The following is a 25,198-nucleotide window of genomic DNA, read 5'->3' as shown; positions in this document are numbered from 1 at the left end:
AAATCTGTGGACTGCGTGAAATATCAGCGACGGGGGGAGTATTGGTTTGCTTTGTTTTCATTTGTAATGATCACCACCACCCATCTCAATCCCCTTTGCATTTCTTCTTCCCCCAACGTCTCCGGGGATGCTTTCCGAAAGAGCGCTCTGTTGAAATATTTAAAATGATTTGCTTTTATTTATATAATATAATACGTCGATTATACAATAGTTTCGCGAAACAGTACACTGCAGCGTGGGAATGAGTATAAATGTATGTAGTGTGTTATTGCGTGCTTCGAAACGTGCGAGAAGAACCTCCCATTGAGATTTGAGCTTTACTTCCGAGATTTCATTCTCTCCAACAGCATCCAGAGGCATTGTCGCTGCGATTCCAGCTGAGTGACCTGTGCCAGATGCTCAGTGTACTGTATAACAGTTTGCTGAAACGAATATGAAAGGGATCATGAATTAATTTCATTTGACTTTCAGTCATTCATATTCCATCAAGCCCCATCATTCAAATGAATTGTCCCATTGTAATCTGCCAAGCTTCTTTTTTTTTTTGTTCCATAATTGGTCATTAATGCGTCTATTAATAATGGATGATTAAAAAAAAAATAACGCCAGAAAAAGATAAGTAATATTTGGACTGAACGACGCACTTAGTCGACCTTTGATCAAGCTCAATCAAAGGATGGCACTGCAATTTAATGCGTAATACAGTTTAATCAGCGGCACAATGATGGTGTGTGTACCGTGTGATTGCGAAATTGTGCCTTATCTTAAAGCAACGCAAAGACGCTAAGACAGGAAACAAATGAATGCTCATAAAAAATGACAGAGATTGTTCCCAAAACCAAGAATAATGTTGATCAAGGTTACACTTACCAATTGCTTCGCTTCTATTGCTGTTCGGTTCTTCACCGCCAGGTTCCACAAATGAACCGTCAGAGTAAACATCTTGTCTACCGAGAGATCGGCGCCGGTAATGATCTTGAGCAACAGATCCAGCGCCAGCTGCGATTGTGCTCGCAGGGCATTCGATTCCAGCAACACTTTCAGATGCTGCAGAAGTTTGTCGCACACTGTGCAGCAGAGCTCGTTTACTTCGGCGATAAATTTAGGATCGGACCCGTACAGCTCGTCGTTTGAAATTACATTCACGATATGGTACGGGTACACCTCCTGTGCCGCAACAGACAGAAAGTCCAGCACATGCAAATAGATGCTGGAAAGAATGTCCGACGTCGGTTCGAACGGATACTTCGGCACTACTTCCAGCAACAGGCGCAACAAGTACAGCACACCTTGGGTGGGATTATCCTGAAATTGTCGAAATGGCGAATGAGTGGATAGGGTTCACACCCGGACGTGCAATGCCGTATTTGCTACCTACCGGTACGATGACGAGCGTGGACAGTAAATTGACGATGAACGTTTTTATGAAGCCTTCCGTGGAATGCACCTTGCCGTCATTTTCCACCGTCCGTGGGACTTCGGGAATTAGATTGATTGCGGCTTCAAAGCACGAATCGGCATGCTGCAGGCAGACGTTCAGCAACGCCACCTGCCCGGACTGCAGGTACAGCTCCATGCGCGTTCGAACATCGATAATGGACGGGATTGTAATGAAGCAGTAGGCTGCACACGCCTTCACGAAGGCGGCCGTTTTCTGCGTATGCTGGCCCTTGACGATCCGTCGCGTGCTGGTAGCTAACCGGTTGACCGAGTGTATGAGAGTGGATAGTGCCGTGTCGAGATTCGACAGAACCGAGCGTGCCTCGACGTAGAAAGCAAGCTGCTGTTCAAAGTCGCGTCCAAAATCTACCTTTCGAATGAAGTGGCATATAAGCCCGCTAATTTGGCGGCGTTCGTCCTCTCCGGTGAGTGCGCTAGGAAAAGGAACGAACAATGATGACGGTAAAGAAGCGAACCGAAATGCAGTTACACTATCGCTGCTTACTTGACAGAGTCATTCAAAACTCGGCTGATGTACATGAGCGCATTGGTGACTACCGGATCGTTGATGATCGCATTATCACAGGCAGTGGCATTCCGGTAGCTGGTGAGAATGTTCTTGCACACCTCCAGTTTGATAGATTCCTTTTGAAAAAGGTCCAACAGTGGAAGGAAATTGTCCTGTTTGAAGAAACGGCGATGCAAGTTATCCGTCTTTCGCTAGGGTTAGTAAGGTGTTCTTACTTACCAGCGCCAGTATGCCGTGCACGTCTTGAGCGTTCGAAACAATCTTGTCCGTGATGACTTGCAGCTCGTGATAGTGCTGCTCGTAGATGCGTTTAGGTGCCATCTGTTGAAGCACGCTACCCAGGAAGATGTCGACCTCCTTTAGCTGTGAATAATGTGTTCGGTGTCTTAAGCTGCTATTAAAATCAAGTACTTTTGCTCGCGCACTTACCCCAAAGTGTTGACTGGTGTACTGTGCCCACATTTCTGCACACTGCATAAACTCCTCCACATTCCCCAGCGAGGTGATTGCTTTCATGGCGCTCGACAGCACACTCAGCCGTTGCTCTGCGGGTGGTGGCGTGTGGCTCAGAATGCTTCCGAGCAGCCGAAAGAGCTGCCCACGCGATAGTCCTTCCACCGAGATGGTGGACAGAATCTGGACGAAATGTGTGGCCCGGGATGCGATAAAATCCGAGCGAAAGGACTGCATCATGGACTGTAGCAGCAGGGCGGGATTTTTCTTCTCCTTGCAGCGTTGCAAAATGTCGTCCAGCTGATTGTCGGTCGTCAGAATGGCCACCCCTTGCAGGATCCAATCCAGTGCCGGCAGGTACAGGGAGGCGTAACCGTTCAATGTGATACGGTGGCGTGCTATTTCCGACCGGATGCCACCGTTAAAGATGGTATGGTAGATCATTAGGATGTCGTCGAGGTTTTCGCTTATGTATGTACGATCGAGCGTGAGACTCATGCCTACCCGGCACAAGTAGCATCGGGCGTAGATGGCCACCAGAGGATCGCCGATACCGCGGATCATCTTCGTGAGCCTTCGCAGTGCCAGCCCAAACTCGTCCTGCGCCAGAAAGCTGTAACAGCGCAGTATCGCTATCTCTACGTACAGCCGTGGAAGCAGCTCTCGAATTGAAGCGATCTTGTAGAACCAGTTCTGGCACGTTTCCTTCGCCGATTCGGGTACCATGTCGGGGGTAAAGTTTTCCGGCAGGGAAGTCATTTCACGCGTGCCCGGATGCACGTAGTCGGCCTTCGTACGCAGCCGATCGTACACGAGTCGACCGAAGATGTCGAGAATGTCGGTGATGAGGACAAACTTCGACGGGTAAAACTGGATGACGGACGTGTCGGACAGCAGCTTCGAGCATTGGATTGCAATTTTGAGCGCTTTCACACGTTGATCCTGATTCCATGCTTGCACCAACTCGTGATTCAGCTGTTCGATCTTAACGACGTACTCCTGCTGCGATAGGTCAAGCATCTGTCGCACGGAACCTTCGTCAAAGTCATCCAGCTGCTCCAATCGATATTTGACCTTCTCCGACATTGTCGTCTGCGGTTTGATGGTTTCCCCACCGGTGAGGAAGCTGGTCACGATCGACAGCTTCTCCGAGGTGGTGTATTTGTTCAGAATGGCTCCACGACGGGCGGCCCATGGTTCGATCAGATCCAGCTCCAGCAGATTAGTTGGCTCCTTCGATTTGCTAAGCGAGCTTCGAGATCCCAGCGCGGTTGACTTTGCAACTGGCAGAGCACCTTCCATCTCAGCAGCCATTCGCGACAGCGGATCTTTGCCCAGCGACGTCACCTGCTGCTTTGCGAACTGACTCAATGGGTCCGATCCATCGAAGGCAATGCTTAGCGGATCGAGCGACAGTGTTGCGGCGGACATAGCAGCTGTATTACTACTGCCGAGTGAAATCCCATTCGCAGCCACTGGAACCTTGCCGCTGCGAGTGCCGCGACTTTCCAGAACCTACGACAACGAAAGACGATTAGCGAACTTAAAGAAAAAGCACAAATTCAGTTTCGTGTGGGTTTGCTAAATCCGTACCGTTATCGTTGACTGTTTCAGCGGATGGTCTAGAACTTTGAACTGATCAAGATAACGGCGACACTCATCTTGCTGGCGCTGGACACACACCCTGGAAATGCAGAAGCCCCAGAAATGTTACGTTGTTGCACAATTGCAAAGGCAGTTTTTATTTCGACGCTGCCTTACCACTCTGCAGACATAATTGTAGCCTGTTAAAATGGAGTGTTAGAAAGTTTAATTCCACAATTTGGCAAAATAATAATGCGGTTCGTTCGGTTTTGTTGTTGCTGCCCCTAGTAGGGTTGTTTTCTTTTGGCAGCTGAGGGTTGTCAAAGTAAGAGCTTGTCAGGGCGAGAAACGATTCAACGGGAACGTCAGAGATATTAACAATTAAAAAAAATCGTTTTAATAACGTTTGGTGAGGCTTTTTTTATTTTTTGTGTGCTCAAATTGTACAATTCATCTGTATCAAACATGACGTGAGCTTACTACAATAAAGGTTTATTGAATGAAAAGTTTTTTTTTATTTCAAAGTTCTCATATTTCTCACGTTTTAAGCTTTTTCTTTTTCTTCGCTTCTACCAGATTATCGGCCTTGCTGGGCTCTATAACATCGTCCGCTGGTTCCTCAATAAATCCGCTCGATTTGACGCGCCTGTCTGCTGGTTTAATATCCTTCTTTAAAGCAGCCCGCTTTCGCTTATTTAACGATCGATCCTTCAACCGGTTGGCCGAAGCTATCTGAACAGGATCTTCCGTTTCTACGCTCACATATGCCATTTCTTTAACAACCTTCGATGCGATACTGCGTGCCGGCATCTGTGCTTTATTCTTTGATGCTGCAGTGTTCAACGTGCTTTCCGCCGTCTCCTGTACGCTGTCTTGGCGCAGCGGCTTACCAGTGTTTATTAGTGCTAAGCATATCGGACGGCAGCCAATCTGTTGAGTGCAAATTTGAATGAAATCGACCCCATCCAGATGCCATAGCGACACGTCGCCTGCGCTGGAAGCGGTCGCAATGTAATTCCCCAGACACGAAATTGCCTTCAATCGTGAATCGTAGATCTGCAGCTTTTCTTGCTGCTCCTCTTCGTGGATGTTGGCCATTACTAGAGCTCCATTCTCCAAACCAACCGCAATTTCTTCAGCCGATAACCAACACATGGCGGTAGGTTTCGAGTCATACTCCAGCAACCTAACGGAACGCGTTGTCTCGATACTGATGATATCAACCACCCGGTTACCGAGGAGTGCGAAATGTTCTCCATCCGGAGACCACTGTACGTCGGCAAGCACTCGTCCATACTTGCTATTTTTGTTCAACGCAGTCGTGAACAGAGCACGACCCGTTATTAGATCCCATGTTTTTAGCGTCATATCGCTGCCCAATGAAAGTGCCATCTTACCATGAGGGTGAATGGAGATACTTTGTACAGCAGTTTTGTGGGCGCTTTTCCACGTCTTATCGACGGCCAATTTGGACATATTGATCGCCGTCATACTACCGTCATTGCTACCGGAGAAGAGGTGGCTGCCATCATCCGAGAAAACAAGTGCGTTGATCGTCCCATCGTGATGCAGGAACTCCGTTACCTTCGTTCCCTCTCGCATGTCCAGCAGGCAGATTCGATCATCAGCTCCGCCAGTAGCTACATATCTGCCGTGGGAAGCTACCGATCGCACAGACGAGGTGTGCAGATGAGCAGCAAACGATTCCTTAAGATATAGCTTCTCCGGGTCCTACAATCGTAGATTTTCTCGATGAGATAAACGTCTCAGGGCAACACTTCCTTCGTCGATACTTACCGTTCGTAAGGGTTCCGCACGGTAACATACGATAAACTCTTCGTACGTTCCCACCAAAATCTCCAAACCAGCCATAACCCAAATGCCCTAAGCTTTGAAAACAATATAATGAATAACTGACAGTGGGAGTAGGATAAATTGCTTTGACCGAACAAGTATTTTAAGTTTAACTATAGCGTAAATAGAAAAACGTGCGTTTTACATTTATTTTGTGGTTCTTCTTGTTTTTCTTCCGATATGTTTACAACTGCCAAACAGATTTTGACATATGTCTTGAATTTACACAACCAGGCTCGATTCTCGATCGAAGGGACATACGCAACTTCTAAGTTTTTAGCGAAAATAATGTTTTTAAACATATATTTTGGACGAGCATTACAGTAATTATCCACTAAATTCGAATATTTTGGCCGAGTAAATAAACGTAGCTTAGTTTTCGATTACATTTCTGCTTATAACAAACTTGTTTTCTACACAAAAAAGCGATAATCGCAGTTTTGTCAAACTCGTACGTCAGTTTTTTTAATGCACCAACCTCCCGTTTCTATACCCCTTCAGGTGATTCATTGTTCTCGTAAAAAATGGTAGGCTGCATAGGGTAGAAATTCGCGAAATTTCTGTTTCTCTTTGCCTTTCCGCGGATGAAAGCTTGAGCAGTTTGTTTGAAAGCTTTGTTCTCGATCAAGTGATGCTGCTTCGCTTGTTTATTATTGTGAGAAACATTCGCGGTTCAAACAATTGAGTTCTTGCTTTCCCGTGCGTATGACTATTATATTACGCTGCAGTCTATTGTGTTTTGTTTGATCGTGTGCTGGAATTCTTCTCATGAGTAGGTAAGTTTGGTCAGTTTATCGTGCTAGCCATTATGCTTAGTATTAAGTAGCTGAAAAGGCCAGTGAAACTCCAGTGAGATTATGCGAGAAAGGGCACAGCACTGAAAATGGATTATCGTGAAACAACCGATAGTACGATTTCATCACTTGTCCCCTAGCGACGACATTGTAGTGTCATTGTAGTTGTGCACGTCTGCGCCTATGAAAGTAACGCGAGTCGCTCTGCGTGGACACAGGAGATACAATAAGGAAGTGAAACGAACTCGGTCTGTTCGAAGCCTTCCTTCAAGGTTGCCGACATAAGCAGCAGCCCAGCTTTATCCAAGTGCAGCAAACGTTGCTGTTAATGCAAAAAACTATCAGTGCTACTTGCAGGATCAGTGCATTTCATCCCTAATTGTAAGCTGGTTCTACGGAAATGCATTGTAATTGGTGCATTATCTAACGGCTCATTTAGAAAAGCATAGCAGTATATGCGACTGATGATAAGTATTTGATTGGAGGTAACTTTGCGATATAATAACCACTAAAACAGATTTAGCAACAGTACGAAATGGAAAGATAAATGATAATGCATCAAAGCAATATATTGGATCTTCACTGGGCAAAGAAATGTTCCCATATTAAATAATTCGTAGAAAAACAGCGAATGATCTGTGATGATCTGCATACGATTGCCAATTTGCAGTGTTATCGGACGGAAGTAAAAGAAATATTGACCGCGATTGATACCATTTGGGACTTACAAAGAATATATAACAAATATCGCCCCATTGATGATCCGGACAATTCGAATGTACAAGGCACTAACAATTAGGAGAGTTTGCACCTGTGCGCAAAAAAACTTGGGGTAATATGTGAAAAAAACATCGCAGGTATTCGTTAATAACCGTTAGCGCAACAGCGTACCGCGATGTATCTAATTGGCTGAGAACTCGTTATTGAGTTCAATTGATAAGTTTTCGGATTAAATCGCTTACGAGGAGCAGATGCACGAAAACAATCTCCATTATATTGAGTTGCTTGTGAAATTTGCCGATTAGTGTGCTTATCATAGCTACTATATGCATTTCCTTTATGATTAGCAATGTAGTAGGGTAAGTAGGCGGTTAACTGTCGTCATTCGTCGGTGGTTATCGTTCCAGCAACTAGTGAGAGTGTTCAGCGGATGTAAAAAAAAATCCCGCCATAAACAACAACTGCCCCTTTCTTTCTTATCGCATGTAGTTTGTGGCGCCACAAGTAGTGTTAGGGTCGCAGTAGGGTGTGGTATCTTGTATCTGTTTTAATGGACGGAACATGAATCCGGAGCTATGAACAAGCTTGGGGGGGGGGGGGGGGGGGGGATGCCTTACAAACCCATGAACCGTTGTTCGTCGTATGTAGTTATGCAGTGATCATATAGTTGTTTTAAGTGCAAGGACCGATGCATTAATTGTGAATGGAAAAGAGGGCAAAACTAGGTTCAATTTAGTCTGTTAGGCTTCAACATTCTGTTAACAAACGATCAACTTGGCCGTACTTTCTTATACACGCGCGTAAACCTTTAACAGGAGCAATACTAGCAAAACTTGTTTCGGGCATGCAATGAACATGTTACAGCATATGGAGCGAAAGAAAAAAATCCTATTCCATCTGTGTCCTCGCTCGAGGTCTTTGACAGAGTGGTAATAGCGAGAATACCCGAGAGGAACGTGTTTACTCACAGAAGCTGCACATGGCTTCACGTAACACTACTGTAGCGGTGGTTGACAGCATTTACATATATGTAGCACAGCAACCTAGGTGTTCACCACGACAACGATAAACGTTATTCGATGTGTACGGTGGTCGCTCAGAAAATTGGGTGAAGCACCATCGGTGCGGTTCATATGACACGTTGATAAATATTGTATGACACGAATCCACTTATTTGATTTTTAATAACTTTGTCGGTCTCTTTACTGACGTGATGGTGTGCAGCAAAGTGTGCACAAACCCGGCATATCTCTGGTAGAGCTGCAAACCATGGTTTGCGGCATTACATTCGCACGCGTTTTTGCTGCCTCAAATTCAAGGCCATTTTCTAATCGCTATAGGAAACGTAGTAAAACAGAAGTACCTCTTCTAACACTGTCCTCCCCGCTGTGGAGATGTCGGGACGCAGCCGGGAGTAAACAAAACAGAAAAGAGTATCGTGTGTGAACTTTGATCCGTTGAAGGAAGCAACGGAAGAGATTTCACGCTGTGTTTTTCAGGTGGTGATTGAACTCGTGCCTGGCTCAACCATCATGTCTCGTCACCGCCGTTTTCCGCCTGTTGGTTGTTGTTGTGTGCACGATTTGAGATTTTTATTTACCACTCGTTTTTTTTTCTCGCTGCTGGGCGGCAGTTGCTTCTATAATTATAAATATATTTGTTTTTCCGTCACCATGTATCGTTCTGGCCAATACCTACCACCAGCTATATAAAATGAGAAAGTACATCCTATGAAAATCAGCATTTCCACCTCATATCGGATTGCGCATTGCCAGAGTAAAGACGTTCATTCGTGATTAAAATTTCGCATCGCATAAGATTGTATTTTCGTGAACGGCGGTTCCTTTAAAAGTGTTGAAAGAGTGTTGCAATTGTCTATAATACTTATTTAAACATAGGATATACGTTAAACGCAACTAGTGAAAATAGAACAAAATGTGTGATATTCTTGCGGCCATATCTTACAGCTACGGGTATCACGAACGGCCCAGAAAACGGGTAAAAATGTATGTACATTAAACATTACGGAAATATTGATCGGCTTTTACCGTCTTGCATCGCTTTATTTTCCATGCAGTGTGTGTGTTTATACACGTTCTAAATCCAATTTGCCTTTTACAATTTCAGAAATATGACTATTCCATCAAGACCTGCACCGCCACCTCCGCAGCGCAATACGTCTGCGGCATTGCGATACACACCTACGACCGATTGGGATTTTTGTGCTTTTGGAACCACCGCCAACGCTGGAGCAAGCGGCACAGCATCAACAGGGCAAACTAGCGTTGGAAGCGGAGATTATTTTCAGCCACAACATCAGCAGAATGTCAAAGCTAAAAAGCCACCGCCACCGAGGCCACCACCACCGAAACTTCCGACCTCAGTCCCAACTGCGCCGCTGAAGAAACCGGGTCAACCACAATCGATAAATATCCTGTCTAGTTTGTTCGGCCATAAGCGACCATCGAACGGCGCTGCTGCTCCAAACAAACCGACCGGCAGTGCTGTACCGCATCAAAAACACGGCTTTAGTTCCGGGTCTGTAAAGTTGCTCCCGCCGCCACCATCGGCAAACATGGCGAAACATGGAGGAAAAGGGTCTAATTATGCCGGCGGTAATGAAAATGTGCAACACATTGGCACCAACTATGGATCACTTTTGCCAGCGCCGAACGTCGGTAGCGGGAGCGGAGCAAGTGCAGAAATGCAACTGATTAGCTTTGATTCTCCACCCAGTTCGCCGACATTCACACAAAAATCCTGCAGCGATTGCATTAGCGTGGATAGTTTCAGTTCGGATTCAAACTATTCCTCGCCCAATAATGGCAGCATGTCGCAGGCTGAGAGCGGGTTCGAGGATGATTTCGTCGCGTGCGGCAACAGTAATCGGCCACGAGCGAGCTCCAGTGTTCCGTGGGGTGATCTGGATCCGTTTGAGGGAGGCAGTACCGCAGGAACAAGTTCGGGGCGTGCCAAAACTGCACCTCCGCCCGTTATTTACGGCACGATTCCACTAGCGTCGTCGTCATCAACGGCCCAGATTCGTACACCACTGATCAACAGCAAGCTGCAGAAGTCCGATTTCGTAGATCCGTTGTGCAACGGCCAGAGCGTCTTACCGCGACACCCAACCATGTCGATGCCAACCATAATTAAGCCTCCAACTAGCAGCAATTCCTCGGACAGCCAGAAATCCACTCCGTCGCATTCGGTTTTGCCACGCCATGCCGCCGCCTCGGGTTCGTCGAAACAAATGGCACCGATACCTCCAGCAGGCGGTCAGGACCCTTATGCCGGAATGGAGGCCGATAGCTGTTCCGATGTCCTGGGTGCTTTCGATTCCCTTCCTTCTCAACCAATGCCTAGTATACCGCCTCCACCGCCGCCGCCTGCGACCGAGGCATACGCCGAAGATCCGTACGGAATCGCGCTGTACGACTTTCAGGGCGAAGCGGATGAAGATTTAAGTTTTAAGGTAAACAACATACTTTCTTTACACACGCACACACACACAACAATTCGTGGCAGTGCACAGTGTCGTTGACACGCCGTTTCGTATAGATTGGCAAACGGCAGGTGCCTGCTGTTGATACTAATAATAGAAAGTCTTGTTTTATTGGTGCGCCACACCGAAACTACGTCTTACATATGTGATGAGCTGAATGTACGTGGGTTGTGCAAAAAGTCTAACATTTGCTTTGTGTTTTGTTGATTTTCTTTCTTTCCTTTCGCGCGCTCAGGCAAACGAGAAGATTTATCTACTGAAGCGTCTGACCGAGGAATGGTATATGGGTCGCGATAAACGTGGCCTTGAGGGAATGTTTCCCGTAAACTACGTCGAGGTGAAGGTTCCGCTTGTAGACGAACAGAGCAATGAATCGGTTACACGGCTGATCCCTGCAACAAGCGACAATGGTGGCGGCGTGAAAGTAAGGGCACTGTACAATTTCAAAGCGGAAGCACCAGAAGATCTTACAATAATGGTATGTTTTGCGATCGCTCATCAACGTGTTGTTTTGTTTTTAAAATGTTTATTGTTTTGTTATTTCAGGAGAATGATGTAGTGGCGGTGCTGTATCAAATAACACCGGAATGGCTGTACGGCGAGATCAATGGACGAAGGGGCCAATTTCCGGCCAACTATATCGAGTTTGTGCCACCCAACCTACCACAGATGCAAGCTGTACCCGGCAGCAGCAGCAGCAGCTAAGCTTCAGCAGTCACACACAACCTGAAGTAACGAATCTCGAGTATTTACATATCCTAGAGGCTTGCCTTAACGCCGTAGCATGCACAGAGGTGAATACCACTGGATAATACACACAAGTGCATCACAACCACGCAGACCCATCCCCAGGACTGGCTCTAGCGTTGTCCGTTTCGAATGAATGAAGCTGTGATTGTTTTTTACCGCTCCTGCTTGTCTATGTGGCTTCTTGTAACGGGGAAAGAGGAGAGCATCATGGGCAAACTGTTTTAGCTGTGGCTTTATGGAGGCGTATAAATCCATCCCAGAAATGGTGATAATTAGATAAACAAGCAAGTCACACGGCGTCACCACTACAAACGATCGAGCGTGTGTACGGAGCATATGGTTTCACCGAACGATTGGCCATATGTGCTTGAAAAAGGCTCTAGCAGTATACACATCGTCTGTATCTATTTTAAGAGAGACAGTCAAGAGAAACCCCGCGGCTAATGTGACGTTTAGCTCAATCGCGTCCATGAAGATGAGACATTCTGGCGTCGTGTAGCGCGCATGATAGTTAGTGCGAAGGATAATGGCCAAAGAATGAAAGGAAGAACTGCACCGCGATATTGGTGGGAGGTATATAAAACCAGATGGTCCATTTTTTAGGTAGTAATTGTAATATAGTAGTACAGAAGCGAAAACACGAGGGTGTGTGGGCTCCATACACAGTCTAACAGATCTGAATTTCAATAGAAAAGGAAAAACAGGATAGCAGAACGATAGGCTCAACATTTCGCTTGACACGGGGATGGATGTGGTCGCTTTTGGATGAGATCCACCCGTTTATAAACGGGAAGCTTGCTGACCAGGATACTAGCGTAGCGTGTAACGTAAGGCATGTTTGTACACTTCGCACATTTGTGAGCGCTGCTAGGCGGCGCGGAAAACTGTTTTTTCTCCTTCGGTGTGTCGTGCATTTGAGCAAGACGACAATACACTAATAAAGACACATTCTTTTCCATATAAACATTGTTGTACCGTCTTGTCTCGTTGAAATGAACTTTGAACTAGAAATGACAGAACGTTCCACCCTTCTCAAATGTGCCAGCACAGCCTCCGACAGCTTCGTGGCACCGTAGATGCACGAAGGGCATGCGATGTAAGGACTTTCGGTCTCGGCGTTTCAGATTCCGCGCAGTTGAGAGCTAGAATGCAATTGTCAAAGTTGGGTGATAGAAGAAGGGCGGCAGAAAATCGATAATTTGACTGTTTTGCAATTTCGCAGCATCCAGCCCCGACCGGAACGGCATCGCTTAATTTTATCGTTTGCATCCAGTACGAAAGCTAGCAGCTAGAACCAATATCGGTAACGGCGATAGCAATTGCAGGATATTAATCTAAAATGTCGAGCCCAAAATCAAACAACTCCAAAGGCAGCATACGTGATGGTAACTTGGTTCGGATGAAACTGTGGTGCAAATTTTGTTAAGGAAAAAAGTGTCCCTTTCTTTGCAGAGGATCTCTCCTCGGAATCGGTTGAAGTGCTCCGCGAACGGCTGAACACGATGAAAAGGCTCATAGCGGAACGGCAGAACAGCACCAGTGGGTCGTCGGAGCTGTGGAATCCCCATACGCGAGCCTCCAGCTGCAGCGGCATAATCGATGGAAACTTTTTGAGTGTCGCATTCGGAGGAGCCCTGATAGTGATTCTTTCCGTGTCCGTGTATGCGTTTTATAATTTGTACCACGCGGTGCTCAAGAAGTTTCCTTCCCAACATACTGAACTGTAAACGCTACACAATGATCGTAATGTTTCAATTACTGCATTAATACATGTACATTTTTGTCTCAATATCAATTTTGTATGGATTTGTTTTTTAAAATCGATATTCGATAAGTTGTTCAGACTTTTATGCAGTACAGGATGCATTGCAGTTGCTATGGCAACGATTGGCAAAAGAATGTTGAGGACAGTTTTTCGTGCACATTGAAACGCACATAAACTTCGTGTACCCGTACCTTAGGCGGCGCTCTAGGACCAAACGAGCACAAAATCGAACAAGAGAACGGGTAGAGAAAATGAGCGAGATGCAGCGATATTCGAACGTCAAAAACCCTCGCCATGTTGTACGGGCCCAACAAAAAGTCAACAAATGCACGTGTTTTCAGCAGTTTGCATATTTGTTATAGCCGGCGCATAACAAACATCCTTACGGCTTCAGAGAACGGAATAAAACGAATCGATGGGTCTAACAAAACAATATCTGGCGTACAAGCCAGTCTCGAGCTTCAACATCATCGCTAGTGCACGTGCAAACATCTCTTTCGTGACAATCAGCAATGCCACCGGTCGGTACGTCGTGGTGGCTGCGGCGGAGAAGGTGCTTGTGTGGGATCTAAGGTAAGCTAAAGGGCGTCTACATTTCCAATTGCCTTCACCATTCTGCCTTCGTTGACTGTATGTGTGTTGCAGAATCGGCGAAAAGGTGGCGGAATTCTGTCGTGACAAACAGGAGGTCACATTCCTACGCACCAGCCCGGATCAGAAGCATCTTGCGGTGGGTTACTCTGATGGACTAGTGGAGCTGTTCAGCGTCGAAACCAAACAGTCGGTGTGCAGTTTTGCATCGCACCGTTCTGCCGTCAGTGCGTTGAATTTTGACCTGCTGGGCCTAAAACTAGTATCCGGCGGTCTTGACAACGATCTGGTCGTGTCGGACGTGGTGGAACAGTCAGGAAGATGCCGTCTCACCGGACATACGGCCCCGATAACGCAGTGCTGCTTCATGCAACGCTTCCAGGATGTAGTTGTGTCCAGCTCCAAAGACACACAGATCAAGTTCTGGAACATAGAAACGCAGTGCTGCTTTAAAACCATCGTTGACCACCGTACCGAGGTGTGGGGTATTGTGTTGATGCGGAACGATGACTTTCTTGTTTGTGGTACAGCCGATACGCAACTTTCCGTGTACAAAATCACCCCGATCACGGATGCCACAGTACCGGTGGTAGTTGCGTCGGAGCAGCCTGAAGGCGAAAGCACCGTCAGTCCGTTTCGTTGTACCGCGGCGGGCAGAATTCAAAGGGCTGGACACGGACGCACGATTAACCTTGTGGCTGACGCCAACGGGCAGGTGCTCGGATGCCACGGTACCGATAGACAGATTGAGTTGTTTCTCTTCTGTTCGCCGGAGGAATCGATGAAGAAGCTTACCAAGCGCATGAAAAAGCTGGACACAAACAAACAAAGTGGAGAAGAGTCGGCCAACCGACAGCTTGCTCTGACCGACGAAATTAAGCGTCTTACATCGATACCCACACCGGAGAAGGTGAAATCGTTCGATTTACTGCTGGGCAGTCGGAACGAGCTGCGCATCTGCTGCACGTTTGTGAAAAACTTTGTCCAACTGTTCTCCCTCGACTTGAACGTGAAGAAAGATGCCGAGCCAGAAACGCTGTACGCGTTGCAAAAGCAAGGACATCCTTCTGAAGCGCGCACTGTCGCATTCAGCTCGGACAATTTGGCGATCGCATCGGGCAGTGCGGAGTCGTTGAAGCTGTGGAGCCGCGCTTCCCAGACCGTTCTGCGCACCGTCGATACGGGCGGGTATGTTGTCAGCACGTGCTTCGTTCCAGGCGATCGTCACGTACTCGTAGGATTAAAAACGGGCCAGCTGCTCGTTGTGGACGTGGTGCCGGGCGAGGTGATAGAGTGCATCGAGGCGCACGAGAAGGAACTGTGGAGCATTGTACTGACCCCCGACAAGCATGGATGCGTTAGCGGCGGTGGAGATACGACCGTAAAGTTTTGGTCCTTTGAACTGATCGCTGCAAGCGGTGGCCAGGACGCGGCCAAGGTGCTCTCGCTGTTGCACAAAAACACTCTCAAGCTGGAGGAAACGGTGTTGAGTGTGAGGATTTCCCAGAATGGCAAGTACATAGCGGTCGCCCTGCTTGATACGACGGTGAAAATATTCTTCATGGACAGTCTCAAGTTTTATCTTTCTCTGTACGGCCATAAGCTGCCCGTAGTAACGATGGACATCTCGTACGATTCGACTCTCATCATAACGGGGTCGGCCGATCGTACGATAAAGATTTGGGGCATGGACTTTGGCGATTGCCATCGCTCGCTGCTTGCGCATGATAACACCGTGACGGCGGTTCAGTTCATCCCGAACACGCACATGTTCTTCTCTTGCGCCAAGGACGGCAAACTGAAGCAGTGGGATGCGGACAGCTTTCAGAAGATTATCACGTTGCCCGGCCATTTGGGAGAAGCGCACGCGCTTGCGATTAGCCCCAATGGGAAGTACGTCGTTAGTTGCGGTTCAGACCGTACTCTACGGCTGTTCCATCGCACCGAGGAACCGCTTGTTCTGCAGGACGTGCAAGAGGAAGAGCGAGAGGAGCTAGAGAATGCTACGCTGGCCACAGGAGAAGAATCGACCGTACCCGGTTTGCCCGGTCTGAAACTGCCGTCGAAGAAAACAATCGGATCGGAGAAGGGAGCAGAAAACATTCTCGAGTGTCTCGAGGTAAGCAAACAGTACGAAGAGGAAGGCGGAAAAGGACCGCTGCCTCCGCTAATGTTTGCTTACTCGGCCACCAACACGGACGATTTCCTGCTGACCGTACTGTCGCGCATTCGGGCAAGTGATCTCGAAGAATCGCTCCTTCTACTGCCGTTCAATGCGGTGTGTGAACTGCTCGAAAGGGTTCCGAAGCTGACCACCGAACGGAAGGATCAAACGGAGCTGATCTGTAAGGTGGTACTGTTCCTGTTCCGGGTGCACCAGAAGCCGATCGTTAACAATCAGGTGCTGCTACCGGTGATTCAAAAGATTGTCCAAACATTGCAAGCGGCGGTCGGAGAACTGCGGGACATGGTGGGGACCAATTTCCACGCGGCACAGATGCTGCAGCGTGAGCTGGAAGAAAATGACGGGTGCGTACTGTTCCGCGATGCAACCAAGCAGCGCATCCAGCGGGATCGCCGGCGGAAGAGGCGCGAAGCTTCCAAGCGAAAGTTGCTACAGATAGTTAAGTAACAGGTCAATCAACTAGTCTAGAGTGTCCCCGTTTCTAGCGAAGATTAAAATGCCTCCCATTGTTCGATAAATATCTCCACAAAAGCGTACAGTTTTAGTACAGTTTGTTTGGCTTATGTTTTCGATTTATTTCATCGCCTTCTTCGCTCTCGGTCGTAATCACGCTCGCGGTCATGGCCGCGGGGTCGTTCTTCGTGTTCGCGATCCCGATCTCGATCCCGTTCTCTGCGTCGCTCTCGTTCACGCTCCTCCTGCCGCTCATGGCGCCGCTGTCTTTCTCGTTCCCGATCTCGAAGTTCACGCTCTTTGAAGCGATCCCTCTCATTGTACGGACTAGAAAAGGATATAAAGCACGCAAATCTATGTAGTGGGGAGAAAGATTTTGTAAAAAAAAGGTAACACTGAACAAACTTACTCTCGACGATCTCGACGCTCCATCTCTCGGTAACGGTCTCGATCGCGATCCCGGTCCCGGTCCCGATCTCTCTCTCGGTCTCGCTCCCGTTCCCGCTCACGTCCACGTTCTTTGTCGCGGTCATTTTCTCGATCATGATAATTGCCGGCCTCGTAGTTACGGTACCGATCGACCTGTTGCCTTTCTCTTGAAACGGAACGCTCATTGCGCTTGCTTGCTCCTGTGAAAGATTGCGAAAAAACTAGCCCGTGATTCTTCCCATTCTTCCCATGCAAAACTCTTCCGTGTATATTACCCTTAGCCTTGATCGCTTCGATCTTTTTCTCCTTCGCCGTAGGTGGCGGCGGTGGCAAATCCTCCACCGCTTCATCCTCGCTAGGCATCTCCTCGTCCAGGTCGTCCTCCAGCGCGGATACTTTTGGCTCGAGTTCATTGTTCTCCTCCAGCACGTGTCGTTTTTGGATGCGCGGCAGAATGATGTCGCACACGCGTTCCTCGCGCAACAGCTCATCGATGAACTCGTCCATGTGGATAAGTTCATACGCACCCATACGATTCTGTTTCCGCAGCTTTCGATTGTCATTATACAGCGGCTCCAGATACTTGTAACAGTCCAGTGACGAACCGGTGAGACGCAAATAGAAAGCTCCAAGCGCTCGGACGTATTTGAACTCTTCGTTCTTGATAAACTCGACCACAATGTCCTTTTCTGGTTGAATCTGGAGCATCTTGAGCGTGAGGCACAGGAACGGCGTTGGTTTGATGTTGCCTCCGAACACTCCTCCGACGAATCGTAGCTCCATGGCTTTGTCCACCAACAGTTCGGCGGTCAATGCAAAGCACTGCTCCTTCCAATACTTGGAGTCATATATACGGGACCGTATAATTTTCTCTATCAGGTACTGCGGATTCGTGCCATGGACATTTTTGGCGTCCTTCACCGTACGATTCGCCATGACAAAAGCCGGCCACGGTAATGTTTCTTCCTAGGGTTAAATACTCGCCGCCAAGCGTTTGTGTTATGTTTGACCTGTTGATCTTCCACTTTATGCAGTCATAGCTAAGTGTAAATTATTTTATTCACATAAATACCACGCTATTTTGCTTCGGCCGAAAGAGGACAATTTATGCGCTTACGGAAAAAGTTGTGTTTATGAACGCGCACACTGTGCGCTGACTGGCCATCATTCAAGACATATAAGTGACATATTGTGCGACAAATGCTTAAGCAGTGTCTACACCGTCAGCCTCTTTCTCGATCAACGATTCGTTCAAAAAATATTCTATTTCTTTACTGAACATTCTGGTAAAAAAATGGTTAAACCTTATTCTGCTTGTAAACATGCGGCATATTGTAAAGATTAAATCAAATTGATAGTCATTATTGCATTAACAACACCTTCATCGAATGTGTGTCACCCTGTGCAGCAGCCTTCAACCAAGTGCAGTACACAATTTCTAGTTTAGCAAAACAAACACAAAAATGTACCTTAACAACAATTAGAAATATCTTTTACGAAAGGCAAATAAGCCCACAGTTTTCAATGGTTTAGGCCGCAATGTTATCTCATTGATTGAAGCTAGCGTTCTGTGTGTTGCTATTTCGAAGGCAACAAAGTGAAACAAAAAGCAAAAGGCAGCTCGAAGAGAGAAAGCAAGGGAAACTATCTGCTGCAGCAAGATTCTATTATTGTTCATTTGCGTAGACAATTTTCAGAACAGAAATTACATTTCCCGTGCTTGCGCTCGTGCGATGGACAACACACCGGAATGTTAAAACGCAGCGAGGAAGAATCACTACATCATGAATCTGCAATCGCTGTTTCAGGATTTTAATCCCAGGTAGGTCGCATATCCTTCGTCGCACTCGTAACACATGCAAGATTGCTAAAAACAATGTTTACTCTGCAGTAAATTTGTTGTTCATTGCTGTTTGTTCACCTTTACCATATTGTTCTGTCTCCGTTTGGACGGATTCATCGGTGAGTAAAGATTGGCGTTATTGGCGTTAAACGCACGCTTAACCAAGGTCACCCTATTTTCCGCCCTCTATTTCGTCCCTGCAGATTGGCCCTATTGGGTTGTGTTTGTGCCGCTATGGGTGTGGAAATCGATTGCAACGCTCGGGGCAATAGTGGGAGCCATTGTTTGGTGCCGTCACCCACACTACAGGTAAGTCTCCTGAGGGCTTTTGTCCTTGGGTGCAGCAGCTGCAGCTCGTCAGCAGTGACGAACTTTCTGACCTCCTGGTCTGTACTTTCCTTTCCAGAGTCGAAGGTGACTCGTACTCACACTTCAAAGCGATGCTAATATCGCTTTCGTTGCACTTGATTTTGCTGATGTTCGAACTGCTGGCTTGCGATCGGCTCACCTCCGGACGGCATCTTTGGGTGCTGGTGTTCATCCCACTGATATTCGGTAGCGCAGCAAGCGTTGGAGCCTGCGTTTGGGCCGTCAAACACGATCGCTCGTTTGAGCTGGAGCTGTTTTGTGCCGTCAATGCACTGCAATTCGTGTTCCTGCCACTCAAGCTGGACGGGCTCGTCTCGTGGAGCTGGGAGGTGGTTTTCGTACCGCTCTGGATAGTGCTGTGTCTCAGCTTGGTGGCTGTTCTGTACAGTATCATATTTAGCGTTATCCTATTGCGCACGCCGGAGGTTTCGATGCAGCAGAAGAAATCTGCCTTCTACTCTGCCATCGGCAACTGTGCCACCGTGATTCCAGTGCTCGTGTTTCAAGTGCTGCTTGCAGACAAACTGGACGAAGACTTGAATTGGCCATTCATTGCCGTGGCGGGACCGCTGCTGCTTGCTCTATTCACGTTGATTCTGCTCAGCTTCAATGCAAAGGGAGGAAACAAATGTAAGTAAAGAGTCCTGTACTTCCAGCTAGCGTCTAGAGGCTTTTGGTGAGTTGAGATTAATGTTTGCTTCTTTCCATTGTTTGCAGGGTGGTTCGGCATACGCAAAAACTTTAGCCAATTTCTGCTGGGTGTGCTTCCATGTTTGCAAGAGTACGGAAACATATCATACCACACGGACAGCGGGCAAACTGTGCCACTAGATAGCGCCAACGTTCAGCTAGACGATTTCGAAAAGTACGACAAGAAAAGCAAAAAGTCCCTTGCGAAAAAGAACGATCATCTAAAGCCGGTCGTGCCAATCGTTAGTATAGAGCTGCCGGATTGAAGGTGGCCGTTCTCGGCCATGAAGAAGGCCTGCTTGTTAAAGATAGTACACTATCAGACCTTCGTCTCGTTTGTTTTTTGTTCGTCGATTTCAATAACAAACTAGGCTCAACTAGCAGCAACTTGCACCAACAAAAGGAGGTCGTTTCGCTGTTATTGAGGTAATCCAAATTGTACGGGACTTTAAGTATTTCAGTATCGATATAACCCTGTAGTGAAAATGAAAAAAGGTTTGCTAAAAATTATTTGCATATTTATCGATACCAGGAATGCTTGCAGGGCCTGTAACTTGGTGACGGTACACTAGTAGACAACACAAGGCCTCTTCGTGTTGTCGAAGAGAGACGATGACAATATTTGAACTAGTAGAAACGATATCAGATAGGTAGAGATATAGCAGAGCACAGAGGTGGGCATGTAAAATGCGCAAATTTGCCAGTTGAGTAAGGAATTTTGAGGATCTAGCGAATATTATGCCAACATCCTTAGTGTACGTGGGTGATAGAGGGTCTTAGCTTGGCGTAAAGGAAAACACTTAACTTAACGGACAAACGGAAGGATGGATGCACGATATCTATGTTACTATCGTAGCAACTGCGGTTCTGTTGCAAATGCCGATGAATAGTTTATATCGTTATGCTATGCAAGATGTGCATGGAACAAATTATAAAATTAAAAAAGCTTTCGTTTGTTTATTATCCATTGCTTTGATTGCCACTATCGTCTTTACCGAACTTTTCTTCGCTTTTCCTATTAGAATTGTTGCCTTAGCTGTTAGACATTAAAGCACAATGTTCCGATTCGTGTGAACGACCTTATCGAAAACCAAAAGAGCCAATCCTTTTTACAGATCGTACATATCTGTTTTTTGGAGGCCCCTTCCACCCCGGGATGCTTGCTGTGTGTCTCTGCGTATCAAACACTCCGGACGTGTTTCGACTAGTGGTGGGACATACGATTCATTTCCTGATGACGGGTGCGTGCCAAGCGGAAACGATTCAGGTCCGTGGGTGCAGCAGGTGCGCTAGGTCGATGTCGCAATAAACGAGTTCGTGTTTGACCCGAATGATTGAAGCAAGAAAGCATACGCGACTCAGTCCCATTGGTGGAGAACCTGGGGCATGTGTCCAAAATGCGTTGGACATTTTTGCGAACGAGGCATTTTCCTGACGGAGACAAGGTCAGCAGGGTACGATAACTGAAACATGTTAAACAGCCAAGAAGGTGCTTGAGCGCTCTGTGCATCGATCTGCCGCACAGGGAGCTAAATAGTTGAAGCTAGTGGAGGAGCAACTATCGCAGATTCGGGACCAGACGAGAATGAAGGGAGGCATGCCTAGGCCGAGTGACCTGGAATATGATGCCAGCACGACATGCTCAGCCGAGACCAGTCCACCTAAAAAGTCGATCAGGCAAGCATGTAATTGAACGAATGCACAATTATCTATAACTTTACACTTCGCAGCACACACATCAATACTTACGGAATATATTGGACGTAATGCCATGGATCTTTACTGATCGATGTCTTTGCTGCTTTCCCTCGATCTGCATACCGGTGCACGAGGGCGTGGAAGCATGTGTGCACTGATGCCTATTCGTCCTTTATTAAGCTGCAAAACTGGCACACTAAACATTTTATGGAGTGGTGCGGCATTTCTGGTTTTGTTCCGCCACACCAATGGTGACATCGCCTTTGCCTGTAAAATAATATATAAAATCCGTAGAATAGGCATACACTGTAACACTAATAGCCTATTCGTTACAACTTACCAGTCTGTTCAAAATGAACCACTACAGCTTCACGTACTCGTGGCACAGCATTATCAATAGACAATCTGCAATGTAGAAGAGCATGCTTTGTTAAACTAGTGCTTGATGACGAAATGTTTTGTAATAAACTTACCTGTCGCCAGAAGTTTTCTCTGGCGATCACTAGCCCCTTTTCTCGTGCTTATTTTTGCGGACACCGCTTTACGCAGGACGAAACTACGCGCTGTACATCTTCTCAAAAGCTTCCAGCCATTGAATCAGAAACAAAATCACCCATTTTCAATTGATTTTAATCCAAAAAGAAAGACCAAATTGCTCTCTCCACATTCACATCAACCACCGAGTTTGTTTACGTTTTTTCAAGCGTCTTCTTGCGCGAAAGAGACGGCACGACAAATCGAGCGAGAACATACACACGTCCGGTGTATGATGCGCGTGGTCACCAACACAACGCAAGACATACGGACATAGGTGCAGGAAGTGATGTGGGAGAGGGAGGCACAAAATCTCACTTCGAAACGAGCACGCTAGGCAAGAAGAGAACGGGTAGAGAAAATGAGCGAGATGCAGCGATATTCGAACGTCAAAAAGCCTCGCCATGTTGTCCGGGTTTGGGCGAAGCTTTGTTTTGTGCGTGTAATTTGTTTGCTCTGCATTTGGTGCATTTTTTATCCGCAACAGTTTGTCGCTGCGACCCGAATGTGGAAACGAAAAATCAATTACTACTGTGGCGCAAAACTACCAGCGTGTGTGCAGTAGAACGTTTGGCCGAAAAGAGCACACGGCGCTTTACCGGGGTTACATAAAAGACCGCATTCGATCGATAGCGGTGGCACAAGGTAGTTACGGTGCACCATCACCAGACAGTGCCGCATAGCGTGCCGTGTCGTAGGGTCAGAGCAGGCAGGTTGCGTTTCGCCTGCTGCTATTGTCCCTGGTGTCCATTAATTTCGGCCGGCTGGAAAAGAAACCGCGTTCGGTTTCCACTCCGGCCGAATTGTGCGTGAGTGGGTACGCTCAAAATGGGTTGGTGGTGGTGCTGCTGCTCCGTCCGCTTCCATTTCATGCCGGATAAGTAAACATCGGAAAGACATAGATGAGCATCGATCCGATCTTCCGGCCAGCAAAGATTACGCATCGCTATCATACTCATAGTATTCATCGCAGCAGCAACACGCTTATCGTAGAACAACAACAACTAGAGCAAGCAACACCGCATTTCAACGACCGGTACAGGGTTCAAGCATCAAATGCAGCATTAGCACCAGCATCGAAAGTTCGCCAAGATACGCCAGCGTACGAATGCACGGAAGGGGTGGACGCAAGCCATGAGCTTCTCGATTATTATCTCAACGATTCGATTAGCGAATCAGCGGATGGCACTAGAACCGCGTTCGACCAGTTAGATCTAAAATTTAATACGCTAGATTTTAGCCTCACCAGACGACTGCTTGGAGCCGTTTTCTTTTTGCTTGTAATTTACGCCTGGAAGCAATACATCGACGACGAGGAGGAGTCCGACACAATCTACATCTGAGAACGGCAGGATCAGCGAGCGAAGTATCACCATGGCAACAAAGAAAGTGTCGTACTTCTTCAACCCGGACGTGGGGAACTTTCACTACGGTCCCGGCCATCCGATGAAACCTCATCGACTTTCGGTCATCCATCATTTAGTGATGAACTACGGTCTTCACAAAAAGATGCAAATTTACCGGCCGTACAAGTGAGTGCCAACAATTAGACGCCTATGTAGCTTGGCCGTTGGTCACATGGTTTCAATTTTCCTGCATTTTTGTTTTTTTTCTAGAGCGAGTGCGCACGACATGTGCCGGTTTCATAGTGACGAGTACATTGAGTTCCTGCAGCGAGTCACACCGCAAAACATTCAGGGTTACACCAAGTGTCTTTCCGTATTCAACGTCGGCGACGATTGTCCAGTGTTTGATGGGTTGTTCGAGTTCTGCGCCATGTACACTGGCGCTTCGCTGGAAGGTGCACAGAAGTTGAACCACAACCATAGCGACATTTGCATCAACTGGTCTGGCGGTTTGCACCACGCCAAGAAGTTTGAGGCGTCTGGATTCTGCTATGTCAACGACATAGTGATAGGCATTCTGGAGCTCCTGAAGTACCATCCGCGTGTCCTCTACATTGACATTGACGTGCATCATGGCGATGGGGTACAGGAAGCGTTCTATCTGACCGATCGCGTGATGACGGTATCGTTCCATAAGTACGGCAACTACTTCTTCCCCGGGACGGGCGATATGTACGAAATTGGTGCCGAATCGGGGCGGTACTATTCGGTGAACGTGCCGCTAAAGGAAGGTATCGACGATCAGAGCTACGTCCAGGTGTTCAAACCGGTCATTTCAGCTGTGATGGAGTTCTACCAGCCGACTGCGATCGTACTGCAGTGCGGCGCAGATTCGCTCGCTGGCGACCGGCTGGGATGCTTTTCGCTCAGTACGAAAGGGCACGGCGAGTGCGTCAAGTTCGTTAAGGACCTGAACGTGCCGACACTGGTGGTCGGAGGCGGTGGGTACACGTTGCGCAATGTGGCACGCTGCTGGACGTACGAAACTTCGCTGCTTATCGACGAAACCATCTCGAACGAGCTGCCGATGAACGATTACCTTGAGTTTTTTGCTCCCGATTTTACGCTCCATCCGGACATTCCCAGCAGACAAGATAATGCGAACAGCAAACAGTACCTGGAAGCGATTACGCGACACGTTTACGACAACTTGAAGATGTGTCAACATGCACCCAGTGTACAGATGTTCGACATACCTGAGGACGCACTTCCGGAGGAGCTGAAAACGGTCAAGACGGAGGAACCGAATCCGGATGTGCGTATGACGCAGGACGATGAAGATCGACTGGTGGAGCCGAAAAATGAGTTCTTCGATGGTGATAACGACAACGACAAGAGTGAAAACGAACCGTAGAGCTGCCTGATTGGCGCAGTGTAGTGTGTAAGTTGCTGAGGGAGCCTACTTTTACGTTTCTGATTCGGCGTTCGGCTTTCGAGATATCTGTTCGAAAATAATTGTCCATGCAGAGTTTGCTTGGCCACAATTGCAGTTAGGTATAGCGACAGAGAACTACATCATCTTCCACGGACAAGGCTGGGACATGGGTACCAGTGTGCTTTTACTTTTTAGGACGCAATAGCAATAAAACAAAACGAAACAAAAACA

At 47.3% G+C, this 25,198-nt stretch overlaps 8 protein-coding genes and 1 long non-coding RNA gene across 11 annotated transcripts; 5 read left to right on the top strand and 4 right to left on the bottom strand.

The window, feature by feature from the left end:
• Positions 1-150: 150 nt before the first annotated feature.
• Positions 151-4,333, bottom strand: LOC1282016 (VPS35 endosomal protein sorting factor-like). Its single transcript, XM_061650473.1, has 8 exons — positions 4,184-4,333; positions 4,016-4,106; positions 2,399-3,937; positions 2,189-2,332; positions 1,946-2,121; positions 1,379-1,874; positions 871-1,305; positions 151-422 (listed from the first exon to the last, which is right to left on the bottom strand). Exons 1-8 carry the CDS (start codon positions 4,195-4,197, stop codon positions 318-320), a joined length of 3,000 nt encoding a protein of 999 aa, XP_061506457.1. The 5' UTR covers positions 4,198-4,333; the 3' UTR covers positions 151-317.
• A 73-nt stretch (positions 4,334-4,406) lies between these two features.
• Positions 4,407-6,054, bottom strand: LOC1282017 (p21-activated protein kinase-interacting protein 1-like). Its single transcript, XM_322011.6, has 2 exons — positions 5,804-6,054; positions 4,407-5,737 (listed from the first exon to the last, which is right to left on the bottom strand). The coding sequence occupies exons 1-2, from the start codon at positions 5,876-5,878 to the stop codon at positions 4,544-4,546; spliced, it is 1,269 nt and encodes a 422-aa protein (XP_322011.6). The 5' UTR covers positions 5,879-6,054; the 3' UTR covers positions 4,407-4,543.
• Positions 6,055-6,332: 278 nt separating this feature from the next.
• On the top strand, positions 6,333-12,593 carry LOC1282018 (uncharacterized). Of its 3 annotated transcripts, none has more exons than XM_061650472.1 (5): positions 7,995-8,099; positions 9,273-9,380; positions 9,502-10,849; positions 11,115-11,357; positions 11,426-12,593. In XM_061650472.1, exons 2-5 carry the CDS (start codon positions 9,310-9,312, stop codon positions 11,582-11,584), a joined length of 1,821 nt encoding a protein of 606 aa, XP_061506456.1. In that variant the 5' UTR covers positions 7,995-8,099; positions 9,273-9,309; the 3' UTR covers positions 11,585-12,593. The 3 variants fall into 3 exon arrangements, with proteins under 3 accessions (XP_003435756.2, XP_061506456.1, XP_322013.6); XM_322013.6 differs by having other exon boundaries at positions 7,997-8,099; positions 9,079-9,380; XM_003435708.2 differs by lacking the exons at positions 7,995-8,099; positions 9,273-9,380 and adding an exon at positions 6,333-6,636.
• Positions 12,594-12,721: 128 nt separating this feature from the next.
• On the top strand, positions 12,722-13,424 carry LOC5667639 (uncharacterized). The gene is made up of 2 exons (XM_001687730.3): positions 12,722-13,014; positions 13,082-13,424. Exons 1-2 carry the CDS (start codon positions 12,969-12,971, stop codon positions 13,354-13,356), a joined length of 321 nt encoding a protein of 106 aa, XP_001687782.2. The 5' UTR covers positions 12,722-12,968; the 3' UTR covers positions 13,357-13,424.
• An 82-nt stretch (positions 13,425-13,506) lies between these two features.
• Positions 13,507-16,706, top strand: LOC1282020 (WD repeat-containing protein 3). Its single transcript, XM_322015.5, has 2 exons — positions 13,507-13,967; positions 14,040-16,706. Exons 1-2 carry the CDS (start codon positions 13,810-13,812, stop codon positions 16,615-16,617), a joined length of 2,736 nt encoding a protein of 911 aa, XP_322015.4. The 5' UTR covers positions 13,507-13,809; the 3' UTR covers positions 16,618-16,706.
• A 14-nt stretch (positions 16,707-16,720) lies between these two features.
• Positions 16,721-18,233, bottom strand: LOC1282021 (pre-mRNA-splicing factor 38). Its single transcript, XM_322016.6, has 3 exons — positions 17,328-18,233; positions 17,033-17,252; positions 16,721-16,950 (listed from the first exon to the last, which is right to left on the bottom strand). Exons 1-3 carry the CDS (start codon positions 17,986-17,988, stop codon positions 16,749-16,751), a joined length of 1,083 nt encoding a protein of 360 aa, XP_322016.4. The 5' UTR covers positions 17,989-18,233; the 3' UTR covers positions 16,721-16,748.
• Positions 18,234-18,404: 171 nt separating this feature from the next.
• On the top strand, positions 18,405-20,917 carry LOC1282022 (transmembrane protein 185B). The gene is made up of 6 exons (XM_061643389.1): positions 18,405-18,554; positions 18,739-18,874; positions 18,944-19,014; positions 19,099-19,204; positions 19,302-19,894; positions 19,982-20,917. The coding sequence occupies exons 2-6, from the start codon at positions 18,837-18,839 to the stop codon at positions 20,218-20,220; spliced, it is 1,047 nt and encodes a 348-aa protein (XP_061499373.1). The 5' UTR covers positions 18,405-18,554; positions 18,739-18,836; the 3' UTR covers positions 20,221-20,917.
• On the bottom strand, positions 20,884-22,441 carry LOC133391238 (uncharacterized). The gene is made up of 4 exons (XR_009764707.1): positions 22,126-22,441; positions 21,993-22,057; positions 21,704-21,919; positions 20,884-21,615 (listed from the first exon to the last, which is right to left on the bottom strand). It is a non-coding gene; the product is annotated as an uncharacterized LOC133391238 (long non-coding RNA).
• A 113-nt stretch (positions 22,442-22,554) lies between these two features.
• Positions 22,555-25,196, top strand: LOC1282023 (histone deacetylase 3). Its single transcript, XM_322018.6, has 2 exons — positions 22,555-23,718; positions 23,803-25,196. The coding sequence occupies exons 1-2, from the start codon at positions 23,561-23,563 to the stop codon at positions 24,944-24,946; spliced, it is 1,302 nt and encodes a 433-aa protein (XP_322018.5). The 5' UTR covers positions 22,555-23,560; the 3' UTR covers positions 24,947-25,196.
• Positions 25,197-25,198: the final 2 nt, after the last annotated feature.

The sequence above is a fragment of the Anopheles gambiae genome, chromosome 2 (assembly GCF_943734735.2).
Source record: "Anopheles gambiae chromosome 2, idAnoGambNW_F1_1, whole genome shotgun sequence".
Lineage (NCBI taxonomy): Eukaryota > Metazoa > Arthropoda > Insecta > Diptera > Culicidae > Anopheles > Anopheles gambiae.
The sequence above is the reverse complement of the archived record's forward strand: the minus strand, read 5'-3'. Positions and strand labels throughout refer to the sequence as shown.

Excerpts from the sequence above, each read along its gene's own strand:
- LOC1282016 (XM_061650473.1), bottom strand. Across the intron at positions 1,875-1,945 it reads GTTTTGAATGACTCTGTCAA|CGCACTCACCGGAGAGGACG; the intron begins GTAAGCAGCGAT and ends TCCTTTTCCTAG. Across the intron at positions 423-870 it reads CAATAGAAGCGAAGCAATTG|CAAACTGTTATACAGTACAC; the intron begins GTAAGTGTAACC and ends TATTCGTTTCAG.
- LOC1282017 (XM_322011.6), bottom strand. The coding sequence starts at position 5,878 with ATGGCTGGTTTGGAGATTTTGGTGGGAACGTACGAAGAGTTTATCGTA. Across the intron at positions 5,738-5,803 it reads GTGCGGAACCCTTACGAACG|GACCCGGAGAAGCTATATCT; the intron begins GTAAGTATCGAC and ends CTACGATTGTAG.
- LOC1282018 (XM_061650472.1), top strand. The coding sequence starts at position 9,310 with ATGTGTGATATTCTTGCGGCCATATCTTACAGCTACGGGTATCACGAA. Across the intron at positions 9,381-9,501 it reads CCCAGAAAACGGGTAAAAAT|AAATATGACTATTCCATCAA; the intron begins GTATGTACATTA and ends TTACAATTTCAG. Across the intron at positions 11,358-11,425 it reads CAGAAGATCTTACAATAATG|GAGAATGATGTAGTGGCGGT; the intron begins GTATGTTTTGCG and ends TTGTTATTTCAG.
- LOC5667639 (XM_001687730.3), top strand. The coding sequence starts at position 12,969 with ATGTCGAGCCCAAAATCAAACAACTCCAAAGGCAGCATACGTGATG. Across the intron at positions 13,015-13,081 it reads CAAAGGCAGCATACGTGATG|AGGATCTCTCCTCGGAATCG; the intron begins GTAACTTGGTTC and ends CTTTCTTTGCAG.
- LOC1282020 (XM_322015.5), top strand. The coding sequence starts at position 13,810 with ATGGGTCTAACAAAACAATATCTGGCGTACAAGCCAGTCTCGAGCTTC. Across the intron at positions 13,968-14,039 it reads GTGCTTGTGTGGGATCTAAG|AATCGGCGAAAAGGTGGCGG; the intron begins GTAAGCTAAAGG and ends TGTGTGTTGCAG.
- LOC1282021 (XM_322016.6), bottom strand. The coding sequence starts at position 17,988 with ATGGCGAATCGTACGGTGAAGGACGCCAAAAATGTCCATGGCACGAAT. Across the intron at positions 17,253-17,327 it reads CGAAGCGATCAAGGCTAAGG|GAGCAAGCAAGCGCAATGAG; the intron begins GTAATATACACG and ends AATCTTTCACAG. Across the intron at positions 16,951-17,032 it reads GAGCGTCGAGATCGTCGAGA|TCCGTACAATGAGAGGGATC; the intron begins GTAAGTTTGTTC and ends ATCCTTTTCTAG.
- LOC1282022 (XM_061643389.1), top strand. The coding sequence starts at position 18,837 with ATGAATCTGCAATCGCTGTTTCAGGATTTTAATCCCAG. Across the intron at positions 19,205-19,301 it reads TGCCGTCACCCACACTACAG|AGTCGAAGGTGACTCGTACT; the intron begins GTAAGTCTCCTG and ends TTTCCTTTCCAG. Across the intron at positions 19,895-19,981 it reads TGCAAAGGGAGGAAACAAAT|GGTGGTTCGGCATACGCAAA; the intron begins GTAAGTAAAGAG and ends CATTGTTTGCAG.
- LOC1282023 (XM_322018.6), top strand. The coding sequence starts at position 23,561 with ATGGCAACAAAGAAAGTGTCGTACTTCTTCAACCCGGACGTGGGGAAC. Across the intron at positions 23,719-23,802 it reads CAAATTTACCGGCCGTACAA|AGCGAGTGCGCACGACATGT; the intron begins GTGAGTGCCAAC and ends TTTTTTTTCTAG.